Raw genomic sequence first — 23,077 nt, forward strand, 5'->3', positions numbered from 1 at the left:
ACGACGGTGGAGATCTGATCGATCGGTTGTTTTCTTTTTTGTTGCGCGTCGTAATAACGTTGTACAGCGAATTTTGATGTGCAAGGCTTTCGAAACATTACAAATTTGGAGGACTCTCCTTCAGTTTTTTTAGATTAGAGAAATGGCGTCTAGCTTCTTGATCGCACAATTGTTTGCTAGTGAAATCTAAATTTAACTCTAAGACCGAGAAAATCACACTAAACCATCAAAACTTTGCACTTTATAAATTATCCCAACAAAAGGACCACATTTCATTCAAAACAGCTTTTGAATAGCCTAAGAGAGTAATCAAAAGTGGTGATAAACTGATAAGTCATAAGTTGAGGTGAGACTTCTCGTTTTTTAGTTTACTTGGTAAAATCCAGAAGTTGCAGGTCAAAGGGTCAAAAGGGACTTTTATTTTATCTTCTCTTTCGTACAATTGGTGTTTATACAAAAAAAAAGTAAATACACAACAGGGTGGATAGTTAATGACTACGGCACACGCTTTTTAGATCTTTAGTGCATCCAGCATAACAACCAACTCATGAGACTGGGATTTAGATTTAGGAACTTATTATGTTTTTGTTGCTTAATGAGTTTCGTAGATCCTCATGATGTCGTACTTCTCCTTTACTACATATGGGCAACAAACGGAGACTTGGTTCGTCAACGAAATACCTTCTCAAGATGAATGCTTTTCTTTCTTATTTGTTGAACCGCCCAACTCATCCATAAGACCATAATTGACCTCTCCGCTGCCCTCATGTGTGTCTACTAGATTGAAAATGCAATTTACACTTTTAGACAGTTTATTATATAAATTGCAAAATGAAAAAAGTGGGTCTTAAGTATAAAAGTGTACAAAATTAAGAATCACACATTGCATCTTACTAATGAGAGTGTTATTTTATAGAGAGAAATGTACTTTACACCCCTGAATTGCAAACTCTAAAACCACTCAACTTGGTTCCTCGACTATCAACACCACGAGATTGTCATCCCTCGACATTTGGAAAAGTGCTTGACTTCAAGCCCAAAACAGAAAATAAAAAGAAAATAGGAAAAGCAACCTTACCTTGGGCCGAAGCCAGCCCAACTAGACCCAGTTCGGCCAGCCCAGCTCTCCCTTGTCTTTTCCTCCTCCCACTGACATGTAGACCCCATATGTCAGTGTTGTCTTCTTGAAGCAGGCAGCTTGTTGTCGAGCACCGACACCAATGGGAATTTTTGTTCCCATTCGGAAAACACCAAGGCCCTGTCCAACTTTTCATAAGTCGGAGTCTGAAGATCACTAGCACATGTAAATTGTTAGATTCATTTCACAAACACGCTAAAAACTTACATGCTTTCTCCCCCTCCTCCCTTCCCCTTGATCATTTTAATTCTAGAATTAATATAAAAATATGTATCAAAACAAAACTGGAAGGAATCATCTTTCCATGAATGGAAGATGGTTTTAATTCCATCTCTTTCATTATCTCTCTTCCAACTAATTTTTTTCACATGTGGGACATCTTCAAAGAAAATTTGACGCCACACCATTTTATTGTAGACACCCTGAGCACGCATCACCAGTTATCTTCAAATTCCTCGACCAATCACCAACCATAACAACCAAGACGTACGTGCGGCTTGTGTGACAGTTTAGGATGTGTTTGGTGGTCCGTGTGAACCCAGATTCACTCTCTCACTTGAGATATTATGACCTCATACAAGTTGTCCTGATATTTTTTTTGTGGTGTTTGATAGCCCGTATGTGTTGAGAGAAGTTGGACTAATACTTTGTTTGGTAGCATGATGGGTTGAGATTGGAACAGTCCAAAACGTTTACACAAAGGTCCCTAAACAAAAACAAAAAAAGCAATCGGGTCCAAGCTTCATCCATGGGGAGGGACAACGACCTTCAGCCATGGGGAGGAGAGGGGGCGACGGCGGCCGGAGGCCAAGAGGGCGGCGGCGGGCGGCCAGCGGCGTCCCGGGGCGGGGGCAATGGCAGCCGGAGGCCAGGAGGGCGGCGGCGTCCCGGGGCGGGCAGGGGAGGGGGCGACGACGGCCAAGAGGGCGGCGTTCAGAGTAGGGGCTCTGAACGAGTTCTCGTTCGGGAGCAAATGAGGGGCACGAGAGAAAGTCTGAGGGTGCGCTGGTGGGCCACCGAGATGGATTGCGGGATGGATTCAGCTTGGCCGGGTCGTGAAGCTCACAACCGGACCAGACTGAGGGACATTTTTCGTATGAGGTGGGCTAAGTGCGCCACCAAACACGCCCATTTTCAGCTCTTGAGCTGCCACCGAAAGAAAAAGCAGGAAACGGTACACGTTGGTACGTGCAACTGTGCAAGCTTTGTTGAAAACTCAAATTAAGCCGCATTTGACTGTAGGAGGCAGGAGTACTAGCTTGAACCATAATGGAATCCGGAGATCTTCTAGGTTTGGTTAGATGATCCTAACGAAAAGTAGAAATAAATCGCCACGGTTGGGTCAGAAGTCAGAACCCAATAAATAACTCTGTGGCATCATTCTTCATGCATGCTAGCTAGCTTTTTTCTCAAACCGGGCTTCATGCATGCTAACAGTAGCTGTCACTGGGGAAAAAGAGAACACCAACATAGCATTGGATCTTGGGTTGTCTATCATCATTCAAACTGATGCCTAGCTTTATTTGTATCCGGACGTTTTTAAGAATAGATACATTCATATTCATATTTGAACAAATTTGACTCAAGAATTTAGTATTAGACTGGAAAATTGCTACTCCTAGTCCTACCTAGCTATGATCTCAAGAGAAGGTAAAACTTAACTTACCTCAGAGTCAACAGAGTTTGCCATTGGATCTTGGAGCCAGACCAGCTTAAGAAACCTATCCACTTCGATTTGCCGCATTAATAAATTTGCCGCTGGGTTGCATATCTTGGCCGGCAGGATCTTTGGCAGGGACTCGGAGTCATGGGTCCTCTGAACTTCGGGAGTACATAAACAAACAAATTAACATACTGACCAGAGCAGAGCAGGTTTGCAAGCTTGTTCTAGGGACTAGGGTATGGTGATGTACGTGCAGATATGGCACATGCAAAGCACAGTGATTTGCTTGTTTCTGAGCGGCTCCAGCTGATTAATTAGCATTCGACCTGTATACCATGTATGTATTCAACACCACGAGGACGGTGCAAACAGTCATGAAAATTTCTGGAAAAAGTTGGCCAGACAAGTAGTCATTATATAGTCAACCACAATCATCCTAAAACCTAAATGTTAGTCGCTACGTTTTAAATTATATTTTTTTTGCGGTGTTCAAACTTGATCCTAAGTCAAGTTTATTAAAATTTCACGACTTTATATAAAAATCTACTAAATCTGCAATTCTAAATTAGCTGTAGACCCGCCGTTATGTATCTTCGAAGCACACTATGTTATATTTTTGGTGAAATTTTATAAAGTTTGCCATGAGACAATGCTAGAACATCCCACGATTTGAAACAGAGGGAGCACATCCTGAAAGCGAGAAACTACCGCCAGTTGTGGTAGGTGCATACCATTTTTGGCAACAACTTACGATGGATTATTGGCACTCAATACCAATGACCTAGTATCAGTACTACCCAAACTACCCAAAGTTGGAGTAATGTAAATCACAGGACAGCAACTAATGAGCTAACACTGGTCACAATGTCCGATGCTGCTGTTCCTCTTCTTCTCTCCTGCAGTTGAGCATTAGCGGATCTTATCTGAACTCAATGGCCTTCTCTTTTTCTTTCCTTTTCCTCCATGTTAGTACTCCTAAGTTTTAATAATGGTTCAGATAGACTTGTTTGTGTGGAAGGCTGGTCCTGCCACATGGTTGCTGGTATTATTGCCTGCCTTTTCCATGCATCTAGCATGGTCGATTGGATCTGAAGGGTTCTGTATCTGTGGGAAACAAGTCAAATGAGTACTCTTTCGTGCCATAAAAGCCCTCGAACAAATGTCCTTTCTTAAGGGTACACCGGTACATAGGTTCCCCCAACGCCGCCGTACCGGGAGGTCTGGCTGGCGCTAGCCGGGCCCCAGACCCAACAAGGTATATCTGTGTACACTGTACACTGCAGTGCCTTCACGGTGCACGCCTGCCGTCGGATGGCAGATCATTAGTAATCCTTAAAACGGGGACTTCAACAAATGGAAATACAGAGTCACTTGAGCAAAGGTGGTGACTGGTGACAAGCTCGTCGAATCCACACGGAAGAGCAGAGTGCAAAGCAAAATAGGGTCAGTCTGTGCAGACGAACAACAATGAACACCAAAATACGAGCCAGCCTGCGCTCGACTGCCGCACTGCAAACATTAAGAAACAGTGTTTATTTTAGAAGATGAGATAGAAAGCTTTATTGCTTTCCGTCCTCTTTTCCAAAGAATGCACATATGTATTCTGATCAGATCTTCCAAAGAGCACTCGGGTCAAGCAAAGTTCCCACGGACTTTGATTCATGCGTGCCGTGCAATTTGTTAGGGGAGCTTCCTCGTTCCACCTCCTTTTCTCCTCTTGTTTATTTCTATCTTTCTCAAGTGGGCACGAGTTTGTACCAATGCACGGTGCATTCACGAAGGTAAGAGGATGGGAAAACAGTGACGCCTCCACCGTTGGACCTTGGTTCGTGTGAAATAGCACATAAATCTTTGTTTACTGAGGAATATATAAGAGTGAATTTCATTTTTGATCCTCAAGTTTCACTCTTTTGACAGCTTTGATCCCATTTAGTGGAATTTTCATTTTTTGATCCTATTTAGCAAAACTTGTGCCAGTAATGACCCCACTTAGCAAAATTTGTGCCAATAATGACCCCATCTAATATTTTGACCTGAATCCCCTACGTCCTGAGGCAAACCCACTCACCCATCCTCAACTAGCTGGATGTAGTTGTTTCAGTTATTTGCTTGTCGCTAAATCTCTGTTTCTATTAGCATGTAGTTAACTAGCTAGTTGATGTGCATGCACGACTTGGGAGGGCACGGACAAGAGGTTATTACCTTGTAAGCTTAAGATCAGTCCGTATAGGAATATGTTTCTGGTTAGGGTTGATCTCCTAGTAGGTCTCGTATTCAGTTAGGTACTTAGAATTGGATTGCTCCTTTGCCTTGTATACGTGCCCTCTAATCGATCAACCTAGAGAGATATAAAGAAAAGTATAAACAGGCTCGATATGGGCCTATAGCCATTAAATATAACGTGGGTAGCTGCTAATAATTGATTAGCTTGACTGTGAGCGACGTTTTTGTACGTGCGCAGCTCGCCAGAATCAATCGGCTTTGCTTAGCGTCAGCTAGCTTCGCAGAGAGGTCTTGTGTTGCCATCCTTGGTCTAACCATATGTCAGGACCGAGGTGATTCATTTCAAAAGCTTAAGTGGGGTCATTAGTGACACAAATTTTACTAAATGGGATCAAAAAATGAAAATCTCGCTAAATGGGGTCAAACCTGTCAGAAAAGTAAAACTTGGGGGTTAAAATTGGCATTCACTCAATATATAAAGCCCGCCGATATACATACCTGCCATTCTTTTTCACACCTTGCCAATTCTGAAAGGGCTCTTCGCAAATGTGCCATCCTATATAACAGAGTGAGAGAGAGAGAGAGAGAGATCTCACAACACATGTGGGGTTCTTTCAGACAGTGAGCATGACTAATTGGTGTCTTCCCACTGGAATTTGGTTTCCCACATGTGGCAAGCACGAGTTTGATTCGCCTACATGAGACCCCTCCCTGTGCCATCAGCTGCACAAGAAGCTGCTCAGACTGAACGTTCTTGGATCACTCACAGAGCCTCCCCAACAAGGTACTTCGAATTCACTTCCCTTCTGTTCTCATTGGGGAGTTCTTCATCCACATCTCCTCTTTCCCCTCTCGTTCCTACTTCCATTTTGGTGTCAATGTTGGATTGTCTGCTTTCAGTTCAGATGCAACGCGAGTAGGTCTTTACCGTGTTCGATTGTTTGTTTATGGTGCTCCGTTCAGTAGAAACCCTTTGCATTCGGCGGCGAACAGCTCTGTACTGATCCGTCGCATTCAGAAGCCTGTTTCTGAAAGTGATTCCCATTTCTGGGTGTTTCTTATCGGAGGTGCTCTGTTATATTTCTGTCTTGGATAAGACGAGACAGGAAAGCACTCCACTAACCCAAATCCGATGCAATTCTCCCCCTTTTTTCGTTTTATATACTCTCATTCTCGATTTCTTCATTTGCACACGCTGACGGTGACTTGTGTCACCAGCAAAGAGCCGTCCTGCTAGACCTTTTGCCAACACTCCCGTAGATCTTACGATTGGGACATTTGATCCGCCAATTCTTGAGTCCTTTTTCCATTTCGCGTGATGGTGATATGTTTTGTTGGTCCAGACATTCGTCCTGTGGAGAGCAAATAGAGCTGTAATCACGCCGTGGGGATGGAGAGGAAGAAGAAGGGGTGGTTCGAGCGCATCAAGAGGCTCTTCGTCTCCGAGCCCAAGCAGAAACCGAAACCAGAAAAGGTTCGCGCACTTCCTTACCAATAATAGCAATCTCTCTCCCTATGTGGGTGGAAAATTACTGCGGAGCTGACGATCCAAGGAATTTTGTTTGTTCAGAAGGCGAAGAGCAAGAGATGGCTGGTGGGGAAGCTCAAGACCCAGCACTCGTTCGCCCTGCCGGCTCCGGAGCCGGCGACGGATCAGATTCAGATCAGGCAGGCGGAGAACGAGCAGAGCAAGCACGCGGTGGCGGTGGCGCTCGCCACGGCGGCGGCCGCGGAGGCCGCCGTCGCCGCCGCCCACGCCGCCGCCGAGGTGGTCCGCCTCACCGGGCCGCCGCCAGAGTCGCGTCGTCATCATCCCGCGCCGTCGTCCGGCCATGAACACGCGGCCGTCGCGATCCAGTCGGCCTACCGTGGATACCTCGTAAGCGAGCAAAAGCAAAAGCAATCATCCTGGGTCCAAATTGAAGTGTGCTCTAGCTAATTGGGGGTTTGTTTGTTGAACTGATTGAACGAATGGCGTGCAGGCGCGGAGGGCGTTGCGGGCGCTCAAGGGGCTGGTGCGGCTGCAGGCGCTGATCCGCGGGCAGGCGGTGCGGCGGCAGACGGCGGCGACGCTGCGTGGGCTGGAGTCCCTGGTGAAGATCCAGGCCCGGCAGCGCGGCACGAGGGCCGCCCCGGATCACCCCGACGACGACGGCATGGACGCCCTGCTCAGGAGAGGCCGGGAGCTGTACGCCGCCGCGCTGCAAGTAAGTTCCCCGTTACACTGCCGCCGATCCGGCCGTTAGTAGCAGGCGAACGTGCGAATGATTAGCGACGCACATGCTGCGTCGATCGATCCGCATGTGGGTTAAAGTTGGCGGCAGCTGCAGCAGGGCGGCGTGTCATGTCCGGCCGGTGATACTCGCCTTGCTGCTTTGCCGTCGTACGTCCTGCTGGCGGTCTGGATCACTAGTAGCACAGGCACGCATGTGGGTGATTCTCGGGGATGTTGGTGTTCTTGTGCCCGTCGCTGGCTCGTTGCTGCGTCAGTCCTGTAGCTATGTACCTACGCTAGCGGCACTGCACTACGGTACAGATTTTGCATCAATCAGTTTGCGTTTGGGCATGTGGGTTCACTGGCCAGTCAGGAGACTGTAGCCTAGCGTAGGCCCTTCAGTCCATCACACTGGGTCGAGGACGACGAGACTTGGCTCTGCATCACCGCATACGTAGGTGCAATCTATCCACACACGGGATCTACCTCTGGTCCTCTACCAAATACTACGAAATACTCATAGCGGAGTGCAAATGTATGGCAGTACGAGGCAGTAAAAATCGACAGGGGCTCTCCCTCCCTGTCACTGTCTGCGTGTCGTAGAGATGAGAAAGAATATACTACTGTGGTCAAAAGTAAGATGGCATCTTCACATTGGCATATCTCGACTGCCGTGGCATGCCAGTTTACTGACTGGGTCCGTTGGCCAGCGAATGAACTGCTGTGTGGGGAAATGATTGATTGTCCCCCATGGCCGAGGCACGGCCGTGTGCTTGTCCTGCAAACGAATATGTGGCATCTCTCACTCATGCCGCGTCGTGCGCCGTGCAGGAGCAGCAGCAGAACAGCAGCAGCAGGGGGTGGGACGGCAGCACCCTGTCCAAGGAGGAGATGGGTGCCGTTGCGCGGAACAGGGAGGAGGCCGCCATCAAGCGCGTGCGCGCGCTGCAGTACGCCTCCCTCCAAAACGTAAACGCGCTTATTAATTCCTTCGTCGTTAATTTTGGCTCACGTTGCAGCATGCCAAGTTCTGTTGCTGATTCAATCATAAAACGGGTACTCTCTCTCTATTGTCTTTTCAGGAGAAGATTGGCATCAGGAGGCAGCCCATGTCCAGGGACGAGATGGAGACGCTGAACCAGCGGTGGAGCTGGCTGGAGGAGTGGGTCGGCTCGCAGCCTGCGCCCTTCGACAAGGACGTCCCCGTCGCGCACCAGTCTCCCTGCAGGGACGTCGCCGTCGATTTCGTCGCGCGCCAGCAGCCGGCGCCGCCTCGCTCCAGGGACTCCCTCGCCTGCCTCGGCGACGACGACGACGATGACTACGACGGCGGCAGCAGGCGGCTCGGGTACTCGTCCAGGCGGTCCTTCGTCCGCGCCAGGCGCACGCCGGGGAGGGCGTCGGACTGCGCCGACGGCACGCTCCAGCACGCGGCGTGCTCGCCGGCCGCGTTCCCGGGGTACATGGCGTCCACGGCCTCCGCCAAGGCCAAGTTCCGGTCCATGAGCACGCCCAAGGAGCGCTTCGCCGTGGCCTCCGACGCCTACTCGGAGCAATGCTTCCCGTCCTTCGCCGACCGCCTCATGTCGCCCATCCCCTCCATGTCGCCCATGCCTTCCGTCGCCAGCGACATGGGCTTTGCTCGCTCCGGCAGGCCGCCCGTCGCGCAGAGGTCGCCGCGGGTCAAGGGCCCCATGACGCCCACGAGGTCCCGCTCCAGGAGGTCGCCCAGCCGCCACAGCTTTGGCTCCGAAGCTGCGCTGCACCAGTTGCAGATGGAGCAGTACACCCCTGTTCGGTAAAACACAAAGTTCTTTGTAACGCAACGAACACTGCCGCAGTGCGTCTCCGGTCCCACGTTTGAGCGGAAGAAATACCGTGCTGTGTGTCTGTTCCGCTGTTCATGTTTTCTTTTTTTCACTCAAACTGAGCTATGCAGTAATTCAATATGGATATGCAAAACCTTTTAGACGTGCGTACATATACAAGATGCAAGAACAAGAGAATTCACTGATTAATTAGTTTGTAAGAGCAGCTAAGTAATAATCTCCAAGGTGGCTTTACATGATCACTTAGGCGCAAGCACACGTACATTGTAAACAAGGGTCAAAAGACCCGTCGAGAGTATTTCGGTGAAGGGCAAAAATGCAGCTCATTGAGCAGTAAGCTCCAGGTGGACACCCCGATAGCAGACTTGACCAAACATCAACGGTTCAAGAGAGGTCCATCATACAGGAATCATGAATCTAGGCAACAAGTTCCTGGAGCAACAATGTGGAGACAAAACAAAATGTGCATTGACCCAACAATGCTGACAGCAAAAGGTGTAAAGATTCCTTTTAAATAACTCACATTGAAAGTGTTCTCTGTAGACCACTACTTGATCATGTAGAACTCTAGCATCTCTTGTTCCACAGGATGAGTCTCTCCCACTATGATGAGGCAGTGCAGAGGCGGGCCAAAATCAACGTCCAGTAGTTTCTTCATGGGGCCAGCAACAATCTTCTGATCGTCGCTTCCAAGGCGAGCTACACCCATACATAGTGAATCTGGGCCATATGCTGCAAACAGATGTTCTTCAAATGTTAATTTTGCAGTAAGACACAACTTGCTATAGCAAACAGGATATTTCAAAGTACAAATAAGGATATCTCTGTTGCAGGGCATTGATTAGACTTTGATATGATCAATTGATCACTATCTCCTGTTTGACAAACAGAATGTTTCAAAGAAAGCTAACAAGAGGAAAATAAGTTCAGAAATGCTAGAAAATACCAGATCCCCCATGCAGTTCCTCCACCTCCAAAAGCTGACTTATGGCAGTGTTTACAGTCATGAATCTTGGTGGTTCATACACTTTCTTTCCTCTGAAAGTGAGCATCCCAATTAAATCCAGTGGCAAAAGATACTTGCATCACAGAACATTGAGCAAGAATCGAGGAGGAGAATGCATAGACAAGACATCTCTAGTGCACATCTGAGTCTTGATAGAGATGTTGCAGTTCATTGGATGGTACTTCAAACAGATAAAATAATTTAAGTTACCTGCATAAGGACTCAAGTGTTGGCTCCTTAACACGAATATCTGCATTGAATAATAGAGCCGATAAGTTATTTTGATAACAGCAACACCGAATCAAGCCTACTAGTAATAACAGATAGTAAAGTGTTAGTAGGACTAGCATTGGAAACAAACTCACCCCATCTTATTCAAATAATCTGAATTATTGCAGATGAAGTGATAGTAGGACCACCATTTGCTCTCGAAAACAGTGACTAGGAAATATTTAAATGTCTAGTAATGTTGTATAGTCATCAGAATTATACTTTAATCTCCTCGCTTTTATAAATATATTGATCATTACTCATGAAAAGAACCAAAAACCAATACCATGTAGAAAAATATTAACTGCAAGACATGCCATCTATCTACTACAGCCTGTCAACATCAATCTTAGAAATGCGAAATGCCAACTCTTTTATTTGCATTAGTCAAGAAAGAATAACGAACCTAGTAGGCAGAGGGTATGCAAGCCAAGTCGACGACTGTTCTGAATTTTCTCATAGAAACTATCTGGTCTCCATGTCTCTGTGAAGAAAGGTATAGAGATGGTCTCTCCATAGCGGTAAAGTTGCAACCCACAAACTCCAACTGCGTTCATGACAGATGCATTGTGGATAACCTTAACTTCTACCCCTATGCTCTTGGCACGAACAACCAAATCAGTGTGTGTGGTCGCCCTGCCAATTTTTTCATCATAATTATATATAGGGAGGAAAGGCTCAACTTACTGAACTAACAACAATCTGAGAATACTGCAATGGCAGATCATGCATCCAGGGCACATACATGCATGGACAAGATAGAAAAGGAAAAGAATGGCAGAGAAATGAAATTCCATGCCTAAAAATTTATGAATATACAATTCTATTTGGTCAAACGCCCAACCAAACAAGTGCATATATACAAAAGTGCACATAAATATGTATGGTAAGACATGTGGAACATGCTCTTTCCTTTAAAAAGAAAAAAAAACATATTTTTTGACCAACCAAGGATGGGTAATGGAAATTATAATTGAGGCCAACAAAGTTGTAAGGGACAGTGCACAAGTACGCTACTTATCTGAAACACAAACAAATACTTTTCGATGCATGGACATCATTAGCCAAGAACTGCACCACAGCAGACTGAGCAGGATTGCACATATCCAAATCTCCGACCCAAACGAGCATGCGTATCCGTCACGCACACGCCCTCTAAGAGCAAATAACACGCTGGGAGAAAACAGGGAAAACATTACCCAAACGGGTCGCCGACGACAAGGAAGGCGACGTCCGCGTCCGTGGCCTCGCTCAGCATCTGGTCCGAGCGCTCCTCCACCATCTCGCGGTCAGCAACCGTGATCTCCTTCCCGTAGAGCTTCTCCTGCGCAGGAACGGTCAGAAACGGGATGTGAGCAACGGCGCAGGCCGAACTCGGCCGAGCGGACATTTGCGCGAACAGGTGGACGACAATAAGACAGAGAGGGACAGAGATACGCACGAGGTTGGCGAGAGAGGCGGGGTCGAGACCGAGGGAGAGGAGCGAGGTGTAGGCCTCCATGTAGACCTTGGAGCAGCGGCGGACGGCGTCGAGCCCCCGCACCGTGATATCGCGCTCGTCGCCGAGGCCGAGGCCCACTATGTAGAGCATGGCGGCGGGCGTTTGCTTCTCCTCGCTCTTTCTTCACTCGTGGTGGGTGGGGAAAGAAACAGGCGTTTGCTTCCTCCTTGCTCTGTTTGGCCTTGCGGTGGAGGTAAATTTCCTAAAATTAACGGAAGCGAGACGACACAAAACGATTTAAATCTGTATTCATTATTCAATTGGTACAATTAACCTCATTTCAATCTGTAGGTCAATTTTGAATTTTAAGTTTCGTAGCAATGGTACACCTCGCCTCTGAAGCTACGGGCTGAAATTCAATTTTAACTTTTGTATCTGAGCAGATACATGTTGTGTCTACGGCTAGTATTTATTCCTACATTTTTCACAACTTCTAAATGGTCCTTGGTGGACCATAAGATACATCCTGTGGCATGTTGTCGCATCCGCAATGAGCGCCTCGGATCAGATGTGGGAGTGGAACCAATCACTGAAACACATTTTACGGAAAACCCCTTGTCGTTTCCGCCCCTTACAGCAACTAGGAGGTGAAATCCCCCAACTCCGATCCCCACCGGCGCAAGCTACCTGAGACCAAAGCGAGGGTTGACGGTGGCGCCGCTCCCAAGCGCGCCCGACGACGACAGGAGAACGCGGTGGCGTCACGAAGCGTTCACATCGCGCTGCGGGCGGCGACGCTACCCACGCGAGGTAGAGATATCAGCCTCGACGGTGCCTCCATGGCTTGGCGTCCCAGTGGTTTGCTTGCCCTGCGGTGGCATTGGCGCGAGGCAACCGGCCGGCCACGGCGATGGCCCCGTGCGGCGCTGACCCCAGGCAGGATGAAGCTCAACGCCCCTGGCCGTTTGTGGAACCTGTTGTCTCTGTTTTGCTGTTATCTGAAGTTGTATGTTGTACATGAATTTTTTGTGACTTGCTGAAGCTGTATGCTGTACAGAAAAATGAAAAAAGTTGTGATATTGTTCTGTAGCTGAATCAATGCTTAGATGCCTTCTGTACACCGAATCAATTTGGATGCAGAGATTGCAGATTGATTTAGCCAAAACGTGTGACTGTACGAAGAATACTTTGTACACTGAATTTGGGTGTAAAAATTTGTAATTGCAGATTAGTTTAGTGGAAGCAATGTGATTGTACAAAGGATACTTGAACAAATGTGAATATACAGGAAATTATTGTTGTTGTTTTGGTGATTTTGTATTGCTGTACATATTGAAATTGCAGATTGGTTGCCAAAATATGTGGATTTTCCCTGCCAAAATCCACCGGATGTAGATCATTAGATGTCACCAAGAATGACAAAAAGGGAAACGCTGAGAAGCGAGAACAAAAACCACCTCATCTTGACACAAAAAAGAGGAGAGGCACACACTTATGCTTAATTTTTTTTGTCTTGGGATATAATTAATTACTTATATATGTTGGGCCTTTAGTGCTACTATCTCCGTTCTTTTTTACAAGGCATGTAAGTGTTTCAAGATCATCGATTTAACTAGAAAAATATAAGTTATATGACATAACCAAATATACCATTCAAAATGTCATTTCACTGCAAATCTAATGATATACTTTTTATGCAATATAATACATATTTTGTTAATTAAATTGGTGATCTTGGAGCATGTGCATGCTTTATAAAAGAGTAGGTGACAAGATACAAAGTTAATAGAAGTCCTCATCCGGTCATGATATCAAGAAGATTTGATCAAGCCATCTAGGCAAGTCAAGCAAGTCACAATTTAGGGGAGAACATAAATAAAGAAAAATATCACAAGTGCATGGGGAAATGAATCAAGCGCAAGAGCACGATAGAATCTTCCTTTACACTCTCACATAAGAGTGGACATTTGTTATGGACCTAAGGCTATAAATATCCAGGAATTGTGTGGCTAATTTTCATCTTGAAAAAACTCATTCATCTTCACCTTCAAAAAACCCTTTTGAATTCTACTCCCTCCGTTCTTTAAATTAGGACGTATATTGTTTTTCTTTGACCCAACCTTTGACCAAGGATTACACACATGCTACATATCAAAACCATAAACAAGTACTTTTGAATACAAATGCAATCATATCAATTTTGTTTCACAAAGGTTAATTTTTTTTTAGAAAAAACAAAAGTTATATATATTAATAGATTAATTTTTGTCAAGAGCTTATCAAAAGAAACAATACTCGACCTAATTTAAGGAATGGAGGGAGTTCATCAAAACTCAAAAAGAGGATCTCTTGCTCCAGATCTTGAAAGACACGTTCGGTTATGAGATCTATAAATATCAACAAGAAACTCTCAAATGAGGCTGCTAGCATATGACTAGGCTCGATCCTCTCCAATAGGGACGGTGTACACTTTCCACTCTGTCAGCGTCCCAGGCCCAGCTCCACACACTCGTGTCGTGTTCAGACGTTCATGCGCATCTGGCACAGCCATGTAGCCACTCTCTCATCAGTCCGGGCTTTTGGGATGATGAGAACTCTTTGTTTATATGGCTGTGCCGGATGCGCATGAACACGACACAAATGTGTGGAGCTGGGCCTGAGACGCTGACACACTCACTCATGAGTCATGACCCACTAGCGTCGATGCCCCTTAATTCTAGTGTTGCAATAAGACAACAGTTTGCAAGTCATTGCCAAATCTGGTTACACGAGAATGACTATCCGCATGTATGTATTGTTACTGCTCAAGCACTGATGAACTGTGTTTCTTCTGTCGACTTGCCCTACACTATACAATGTACAGGTTAAAATGCACCAGACTATGTGCTTCACAGAGTGCCACTATTTCGATTCAGCAGCTCCGAATAGCTCCTTCCATTTTTCCGGGTCGCTCCCAGGTCCTTCACCCTGCATCAGCTCACGCCATTGCCATATCAGTCAGAAGATAACGAAAAGAAAATAAACGGTAATGCATTTGAACTTTTCAACCGAGGTACACCTGGTGTATAAATTCCGTTGGTGATGGTAAGAGTTCAAGTAAATAACGGGATACAAAAATAATGCAAACAAAGGTTTAAATCACGAGTGAACATCATGTCAGAAGCACAGGTACCTTCACTGAACTAATCTCGTATATTTGTCCTTGGGTAGATTCAATATCCAATGCTTGGATACAGGCTTCTGCCACAACTAATCTGCTAGCTTCTCCCACAAGCTTGTCACCTAATAAGATAGTGACAAAGTGTTACGGAGTAGATGAGTAAAAGAGCTTAGGAAAAGCAGTAGCTCATCAACAAATGGAGGGACATAACAAAAGGGCGCCTAACAAAAGTAACCTTGGCCTATCTCAACTGCTCGTCTTTCTCCCGCTGTAGCTTTAAGAAGTGTGTTAAGATCATACGAAGTGTAGGGACCATCAGTTAATCTCCCAGGCCTGCAAGCAGCTAGTACCATATCAGAAGAACATGTCTATGATGAGCTCATGAATTATCAATTTTCTGTACAGACTATTAACCTGATAATGGTGAAAGGTATGCCAGAATTACGGACAAAGTCTTCTCCCATCTTCTTGTACTTCAGCACACCAAAGAGATTCATGATACTGAAAATGTTAAACAATTATAAGGGTTAAAGAAGTCAGCATAGAACTAATTGAGCAAAAGAAATATCCAGGCAAAATGCACATAGACCTGAGCTGGAAAGAACAAAAGCATGCATGTCTTACATCACAAATACACTGGCTAACAGTAGGTAATTGCTTAAATGAACTAGTAAGGTTTTGCATCTATGAACTGTTTGTCTAACTTTGATGTAAATGTTTCAGGATCACACATGGGATACAAGGAAATTTTGCTTTAGAAACTAGTATGATAAGATGAAAAATTCAGTTGTAGAATACCAAAGTTCTTCATTGAAGTTATAAGGTATACCTCCATGGTATTTCATTGTATTTGGTAACACCAATGGATGACACCAGAACCAGTCTCTTGATTGTCCGTGGGATGACGCTCACAAAATTCCGGACACCATCCCAGTCTAGACACATAAATAGTGTGTAATCAGTAATAAGTAACAAAATATGTGAGAAAAGGTACATACATGCCAAGCTCTGAAAATGGATGCTGAAATTGCAGAAATCTTTAACAATTTATTACTCCCTCCGTTCCTAAATACTTGTCGTGGTTTTAGTGCAAGTATTTAGGAAGAGAGGGAGTACTTCTTAGCATGCTGCAAATGCCAGAATTCAATATTTATTTTCTTCGTGGTGCAATTGAGAGACTTATAGGCATCCCCAAATTATTCTTGTCCCAAATCTCCATGTATATTTGCATCACTATAGAATAAACAAATAGGCAACTTCTTAAAAAAAAAATAACTTAACTGCAGAATCTTAGGCAGTACGTACCTACACGTTCAGGAGTGTTGTCTCCATCCCAGCGCTTTGATGGAAATGCTGTAGTCCCAGTAGTACAGATCACATGTGTAACTCCCTATGAAAACAGACCCTATATTTTGATTTATTCAATCATGCATAAATGGATGGCCCAACAATTCTGTATGGATTCAGCATCTAAAACTGAAATAGAAGAGAGCAACCTCAAACATTTCTAGATTGAAAGCATCAGGATTTCTCGTGTCCGCTTCACAAACCTGCCATAAAGAAGGCATTCATATTGGCAAAAGTCACACTCTGGAGGAAATAGAATGTTCAAGCTGTTGATGTAAGATAACCTGCATAACATTCTCATCTTGCTTGCCAAACAAGGACACTGCCTTTTCAGGACTTCTTAGGAGCAACCTTGTCTTGATTTTCCTGCTCAGCAAAGATGCTACCACCAACTGCCCTGCAAGGTTTTACACGATCAATGTCGAGCCAATTTGCACTAGTACGAGCGAAAACTGTAACTGCAGGATGATGATAAATATCAGACTGACATACTCCAGACATACTGCAGGAGTAAGATGCACACCAGACAGCAGTATATCCATAAAATACTAGCATGTTTAGATTGTTTGCACAAAAAATCCTGCTGCCAGCACACATTCTGGGGCAGCTGGGTGCAAGTGGATGTTGGGGAAACACTGAAACAGACTCACAAAACGATGACAGTAATTAGGCGAACTGCGATGCCATTAAGTAGCAGTTTGACCTTCGAGGAAACACCTGATAGCGTGCAATTTTTGTTCAATGTACTGATCTGAAGATAAAGGCTTGCTTAACGGCAAAATGCCCGCGATATATGATAATTAAGACAATTCAGCACTTTTTTGTTCCTCTCACAAACTAAATGGAGCGCAGAGGCACTGATCTCTTACCTACGCCGCCGGTTCCGCCTACGACGAGGACAAGCTTAGAAGACGCATCGGCCGCCCCGTCCGAGCCGGCCTCACCCGATCCTTCCGGCCGCCCCCGCAGCTCCTCTTCCTGCTGTACCGTCCTGGGCTCTACTGCCGCCGCAACCCGCCACACACCTCCACCCGCCGCTGTGAGTCTCGAAGGCAATGAAAGAGGGCTAGACCGCAGCAACGCTCTGCCTGGCTGTGCGGAGACGGGCTGTGGCTGGCAGATTAGGCGACGCGACGGCGACATCGCGAGCGCGAGAGAAGGGCTGAGGTGAGCCGTCGCCATTATCGGAGATAGGAGCTATCGAATCGAGAGAGAGAGATATCGAGAACTGGGGGAGCTTGCCGTGGCGGGGTAGTGGCCTGGGACGCGCGGCGCCGCTCAGCCACAGCCCACAGGCCACCAGCCAGTCCGTACTCCGTCGCCGCTCACCCGAACCGTCGTTTAATTCGAACCGAATACTCGCTCCTTGTAAATCTCTTTATCTGAAAAAGACCAGGTGTCACGTGCGTCCTACGGTCTTTACAAAATATTTAAAATAATGCTACATGGGCTGATAATTATATGTCAGTTAATTTGGAACGGAATGATTATCAGTTATTGTCTGTTTTTTTAGAAAATCTTAATTGTTTAAAAAAAAATCTTAATTGTTGTTTTAAAGATTTCTTTTGCTGACTTTAGCTAACTGTTTCGTTCGTTGCAACGGTCTTCACAAAATATTCAAAACAATTCTACTTAGACTAATAATTATCTTATTAATTGTTGTTTGTTTTTTAGAAAATCTTAACTGTTGTCTTAAGGGCTTTTTGCCGATTTTGCGGTAGGGACATTAATTCCAAGTGCGGTGGGCAAAATGTTGATGATGAGTTCGGATCATGTCCATTATTCTGCGGTGGTGGTGGTGGTGGTGGTGGTAGCGACTTGTGGATGAACACACATCACAGAAACCAACTGTAAATTAATAGATAGTATAGATATAGATATGTAAGGTTCTCTGTTGTGAAAAAAATGGAATTTATAACGAGCGAACGTTCATTTCCTAACTTCCTGGAGCGAACGTCTTGCTGATCGTCTGATCAAAAAGACGTGTAGCTGCAATCACGGCATGTGGCAACTTATTCCTCGTAAGTGGCAACTTTAGTTATGTGTGGGTGACAACCTTAATCCGCGGCGATGGCAGTGGTGGCAACTAAGTCGCGTCACACTGTAAAGGTCTCCCTATGCGATATGTAAGGTTCTGCTATTTATCATCTTACCCGCGGCGACGACGTCATCGTTTTCGATCTACAATGACTACGTCCTCTTTTTGGCTCTACAAGGATACACCCCCTGTGGGTTGCTTGCTACACCCGTCTGCTTTGATCCATGCCTGTTTGAGGCAAGGAGGGCTTGAAGAAACTTACTGGATCATGGTGACATCGTTGTCGCCACGCGCCCATAGCCTTGCCACACCTTTCGCCAATGTGTTGCCTCCAGCCCTCCACCAATGTCATCAGGAAAAGAAAGGGGGCGGCCAGCCTGGTACCGGCATGTCCAACCGGTAGCTCTGCCTTCCATTGGACATGTTTTGGATCACGGGAGAATTACTTGAGTGGTTTAGATAAAGGAGAATGACTGGAGATGATTTTGGATCCGGGGAGGACGACTGGATTGGTTTGGATCGGGGTAGATAACGACGAGAGACGGTGGCGTGCATTTTTCCTTCTCCATCACAAGTGTTGATTTAAGTGTTAATTAAGATTTGACGGCCGAAAATAAGTGGACGAGAAGGGAGGACAAAATCTTTCTTTGTAGCGTGTCATGTATTCCTTGAAATAATTGAGCAATGAGATGTTTATGTTCTGATGACAATATGTATTCAATGGCGAGGAAGTGTTTGTGCAGCACGTGGATTCGGACATCCGGAGAAGACGATGTGAGGAAAAAGGAAATTCCATATAGGTGAAGAATTGTCGTTACTACGAGCGGAGCCCTCCGTGGCAGCGCACCGGTGCAGTTTGAGTTTAAGAACAATTATTTAAAAATTTATACTAGCTCCAAAAATTAAAAAGAAGAGGAAGAACGGTTTTGTGGCACTACTAGTTTTTATTGGGACCGGCTCGCTACCTCATCTTGGTTTCGCGAGCGTCCGTTTAGCTTTGCCAATTTTTCAATAATGGCAAAAAAATTCATCTTCAAAAATTCTTACTAATAGTTATGATTTCTTATATCATATAAATTACTCCTTCTATCCTAAATTCTTGACTCAAATTTGCCCAAATATGGATGTATTTATTCTTAAAAAATTTATAAATACGTGTAATATTTTGACAACAATTTAGGATCGGAGGAATACATAGTAATAGAGTTATTATTGTTTGTTTTAACCAAACTAAATACATCACCTCTTTGTGAAAAATAATAGTACTAAGTAAATTAAAGGGGAATACATGGGAGGGACAGACCTAGATTGCCTTTTCTACTCCTCGTTCCTCCGCTAGCCACCGCTCATAGGAATTTATTTTCGCCAGGGTAAATCTATTTCACCTAAACCTTTCGTGCTCTCATCCCCAACCAGATCTCAATTTGGGTTACTGATATGTCGTCGTCGAAGTACCGAAATAGCTCTTCGGCACGGATTGCGTGCAGCAACAAGCGCCCATCGGCCCTGATTGCTTGCAGCAGCAGCAGCAGCAGCAAGCGCGCTCGATGCGCGTCGCCCGCCGCCATCTCGGATGCATCTTCGTGGCCGACCCTGTGCGAAGATTTAGTCCGCCTCATCGTGTGGAGATTGCTGGCCGGCGACTTGAGAGACTACGTACGGTTCCGCGCCGTCTGCCGCCGTTGGCGGTCTGGCTCTGTGTGCCCACGCGGCCGTGGCATCGTCGACCGCGCTTCTATCCCCGCCGGTGGATGATGCTTCCTGAGGGCCGCGGCCTGCACCCTGGCCACGGCAAGCTAGGCGGGTACATCCGCTTCTTCAACCTCTCCACTGGCGCCTTCGTCCGTGCCAAGCTCCCGCTTTTCAGAAATCACTGCATCGTCGACTCAGTCGATGGTCTCCTCCTCCTGCAACGAGACCAAGACACTGTCATCCGCCTCCTGCACCCCTTCACCGGCGACATTGCGGACCTGCCGCCACTCGCCACCCTCCCACGCCTTCCTGGAGTTCACTATCATATGAAGGACACTTGTTCGTATTTCAGGAGCAACTCGTTTAGTGTCAGTGCAGACGGTGTCATCACTGTCGTGATTGCACTTTCTCGACGTCATTTAGCCTTTGCTACCTCCAGGGACCAGCAGTGGCATCTAGGAGGCTGGAGGCTCTCACCAGTCTGGAGGCAATATCATTCCGAGGCAAGCTATACGTGTTGCATAATCCGAGACATCCTAGTAATTCTGGTGAAATACAGATTTTCCAGATCGACCCACCCCAGCTTGATGGGATCGGCTTAGCTTTGTCTCCGCTGCCACCGCCTAAGTTAATAGCCACATTTCCGACCCACAAAATCCATGCCCCTTTCTACCTAGCAGAATGCGACTCGGAAATCCTGCTGATTGGGTACAGTGGTGCCCTTTTTGGGCACATTTTAGTTTACAAACTATCAGACCTTATACTGGACAGGGTTGTCCCACTGACAAGTATCGGAAACAACGTTATCTTGATTGATGAAAGGACTCTGAGTGTCAGCCGTAAGGTGCTCCCTAGCATTGTGGGTGACTCCATTGTAACTGTCCATCCCAACGAAGTGTACTTGGGGCAATACCACCTCATTAGTGGCATATGGTCGCCGGCAGCAGATGGATGTATCACAAACTATGGTGCTGAATTGGGTCCTTATAGTCTCATTTATCATGTCTTCACCTGTTGTCACCGGGCTTCTTGGTAAGCTAAGTATTCCTCCTAATTTTGTTGGTAAATAATTCGAGCCTTTGCGTTCTTTCTTGAGCTAATTGTTTTGTTGCCTATGCCTACAGGAACAAAGGAGCCATTCGTTTTCAGGTTAAGGGTCAGCTTCTGTGGAAGGTGAAGAGAAAGTGGCGCTGTGGGGTAAGTCTTACTCTTACCTGCAATAGTTTTCTTCTATCTAGTTCATGCATTTTCTGCTCTTTGCCGATGACCCGCTACTTTAGCGTTAATAAAGCTAGCTAGCTAACTAGATATTTTGCTGGTCTAGATGTGTCACCAGTTTGAATCTCAAATCAGCAGGTTGGCTTTATCATTGACCATTCATTATCATTAGATTTGAGATCTATGCCATATGCAATTTGACATTCATAGACATTTCTGAACTTGGACGTGAAGGTCTCATGTGTACTTGTAGGCTTACAGCTAGCTGTATGTACCTACTCTTTTAAGAAAGACTTGTGCGCATACGTTTCTTAAATTTTTTGAAAAGGACTTGCAAACATTATTTTGGATACTTATGCTATGCAATCATCCCTTGTGATGCATCTCTGCAATCGACTTTGGTTCAGGGCTTCAGGCAACTTCCGATTCATTTTTATAAATAAACAGTGCAAGTTTTCTGTTAATAGTAGCAACTATCAATTTTTTCTCATTTCGTAACCTTCGCAGAAAATCTATTTGAGATCTATTTTTGAATTACATGTTTCGAGATGTTTTACCAAAATAAAGTATCCGCACCAACACAAATCAAATAATTATGCTAGTTTCACATCTAGACAAAAAAAATTGTAGTTTCACATCTAGACAAAATATTTCTACATTAAATGATTATTCTTTTTTTTGTATTTAATCACGTTTAGCTTTTGTACATGTCTTTTCACTAGGCGTAAAAGATCTCTTCCAGGGAGGTGGTGCTTGGGTTTCCTCTGCATCATTTTTTTTATGGACAAGGAAGGCACTCAGAGAAACCAAGTTTTTTTATGCGGCTACAGCCAAGAGAAAAGAAAAGAAAGATCCGATGTTGAAGGAATCAGCTCGGCTGTACATCAACCAAAACAGGAGAGGAGTCTTATTTATTGACATATTTTGTGGAGTGGAACTGTGGAAGATTGATTAGTTGTACTGTAATAGTTTTCATTGCATTATAATAGCTTTTTTTTGAAAGGCCCAGCAACCACTGGCTTTCGATGTATTAGCAGGTAGAGATAATTACAAAGGCTGCCCGGGGCATAAAGAGTAAAAGGAGAGAAAGAAGCATTATAATAGCTTCGAGGGACATGTTTACTCATTCTGCGAAATTGTTGTAGCTAAATTATGTACTTCTGGTGTTTTTATGTTTGCTCCGGGCTTGAGAGCACGGCATGGTAATGCTTGCAACTTATAATTTGCAATTCGTTGCAGAAGGATATAGCTCATTCTGCTCTTTCGGAACTAATATTGAAGCACTACAAATCATCAAGCATCATACCATTTTACACATCAATCTTGATCAATTTTTTTAAAATGATTTAGAACAAAACTAGAACATCTTACATTTTGAAACGGAGGGAATAAAAGAGTAAAGTTAAAACTGGTTTCGAAAAGCTGATTTTTTTTCGAAAAGCTGATGCAAGACATGCTTGTAGTATATAGTAGAATTATAAAAGTGTAATAATCGTTTCCTGTATTACTTCAGCTGTGACCTGTGACAAGATAGTCATACAGCTGCATTTCGCCTATACAAAGGAACTTTCAGTGTCTACAGAATCAGTTTTGTTATGATAGAAACTGGTTTCACGAACCACTAATCCACTGGACAAAGAGTTACGTCAAGCGAGATGCAGACTTTTTCCAATCTATGGAACCAAATTTAATAGAGTTGGTTGCAATCCGGCGAGCAATCAGAATCCGGTACGCATCGGAAACATTGCGCTTGGCGACTTGGACTGCGGCTGTCTGACGGACTGCAGCGCCTGACCGAGCATGGCGGCGCGCGATGCACGCGACATGGGCGTGCCGC

General features: G+C 45.3%; 3 protein-coding genes and 1 pseudogene across 5 annotated transcripts; 2 read left to right on the plus strand and 2 right to left on the minus strand.

Annotated features, from left to right (window-relative positions):
- The first annotated feature begins 5,527 nt into the window (after positions 1 to 5,527).
- Positions 5,528 to 9,208, plus strand: LOC100839436 (protein IQ-DOMAIN 14). 2 transcript variants are annotated; one of them, XM_010230312.3, is made up of 6 exons: positions 5,528 to 5,808; positions 6,368 to 6,498; positions 6,598 to 6,903; positions 7,007 to 7,231; positions 8,071 to 8,208; positions 8,322 to 9,208. In XM_010230312.3, the coding sequence occupies exons 2-6, from the start codon at positions 6,415 to 6,417 to the stop codon at positions 9,039 to 9,041; spliced, it is 1,473 nt and encodes a 490-aa protein (XP_010228614.1). In that variant the 5' UTR covers positions 5,528 to 5,808; positions 6,368 to 6,414; the 3' UTR covers positions 9,042 to 9,208. The 2 variants fall into 2 exon arrangements, with proteins under 2 accessions (XP_010228614.1, XP_003557838.1); XM_003557790.4 differs by having other exon boundaries at positions 5,530 to 5,808; positions 6,595 to 6,903.
- A 37-nt stretch (positions 9,209 to 9,245) lies between these two features.
- On the minus strand, positions 9,246 to 12,031 carry LOC100846135 (probable diphthine methyl ester synthase). Of its 2 annotated transcripts, XM_010230310.3 has the most exons (7): positions 11,786 to 12,031; positions 11,544 to 11,668; positions 10,751 to 10,980; positions 10,285 to 10,324; positions 10,015 to 10,106; positions 9,592 to 9,800; positions 9,246 to 9,500 (listed from the first exon to the last, which is right to left on the minus strand). In XM_010230310.3, the coding sequence occupies exons 1-6, from the start codon at positions 11,933 to 11,935 to the stop codon at positions 9,616 to 9,618; spliced, it is 822 nt and encodes a 273-aa protein (XP_010228612.1). In that variant the 5' UTR covers positions 11,936 to 12,031; the 3' UTR covers positions 9,246 to 9,500; positions 9,592 to 9,615. The 2 variants fall into 2 exon arrangements, with proteins under 2 accessions (XP_010228612.1, XP_003557863.1); XM_003557815.4 differs by having other exon boundaries at positions 9,283 to 9,800.
- Positions 12,032 to 14,472: 2,441 nt separating this feature from the next.
- Positions 14,473 to 17,599, minus strand: LOC100821539 (sanguinarine reductase). Its single transcript, XM_003557820.4, has 9 exons — positions 17,162 to 17,599; positions 16,577 to 16,689; positions 16,442 to 16,495; positions 16,251 to 16,335; positions 15,775 to 15,880; positions 15,360 to 15,446; positions 15,181 to 15,278; positions 14,958 to 15,067; positions 14,473 to 14,752 (listed from the first exon to the last, which is right to left on the minus strand). Exons 1-9 carry the CDS (start codon positions 17,472 to 17,474, stop codon positions 14,687 to 14,689), a joined length of 1,032 nt encoding a protein of 343 aa, XP_003557868.1. The 5' UTR covers positions 17,475 to 17,599; the 3' UTR covers positions 14,473 to 14,686.
- Positions 17,600 to 19,754: 2,155 nt separating this feature from the next.
- On the plus strand, positions 19,755 to 22,076 carry LOC100825686 (annotated as a pseudogene).
- Positions 22,077 to 23,077: the final 1,001 nt, after the last annotated feature.

Source organism: Brachypodium distachyon, chromosome 1, assembly GCF_000005505.3.
Source record: "Brachypodium distachyon strain Bd21 chromosome 1, Brachypodium_distachyon_v3.0, whole genome shotgun sequence".
Classification (NCBI taxonomy): Eukaryota; Viridiplantae; Streptophyta; class Magnoliopsida; order Poales; family Poaceae; genus Brachypodium; species Brachypodium distachyon.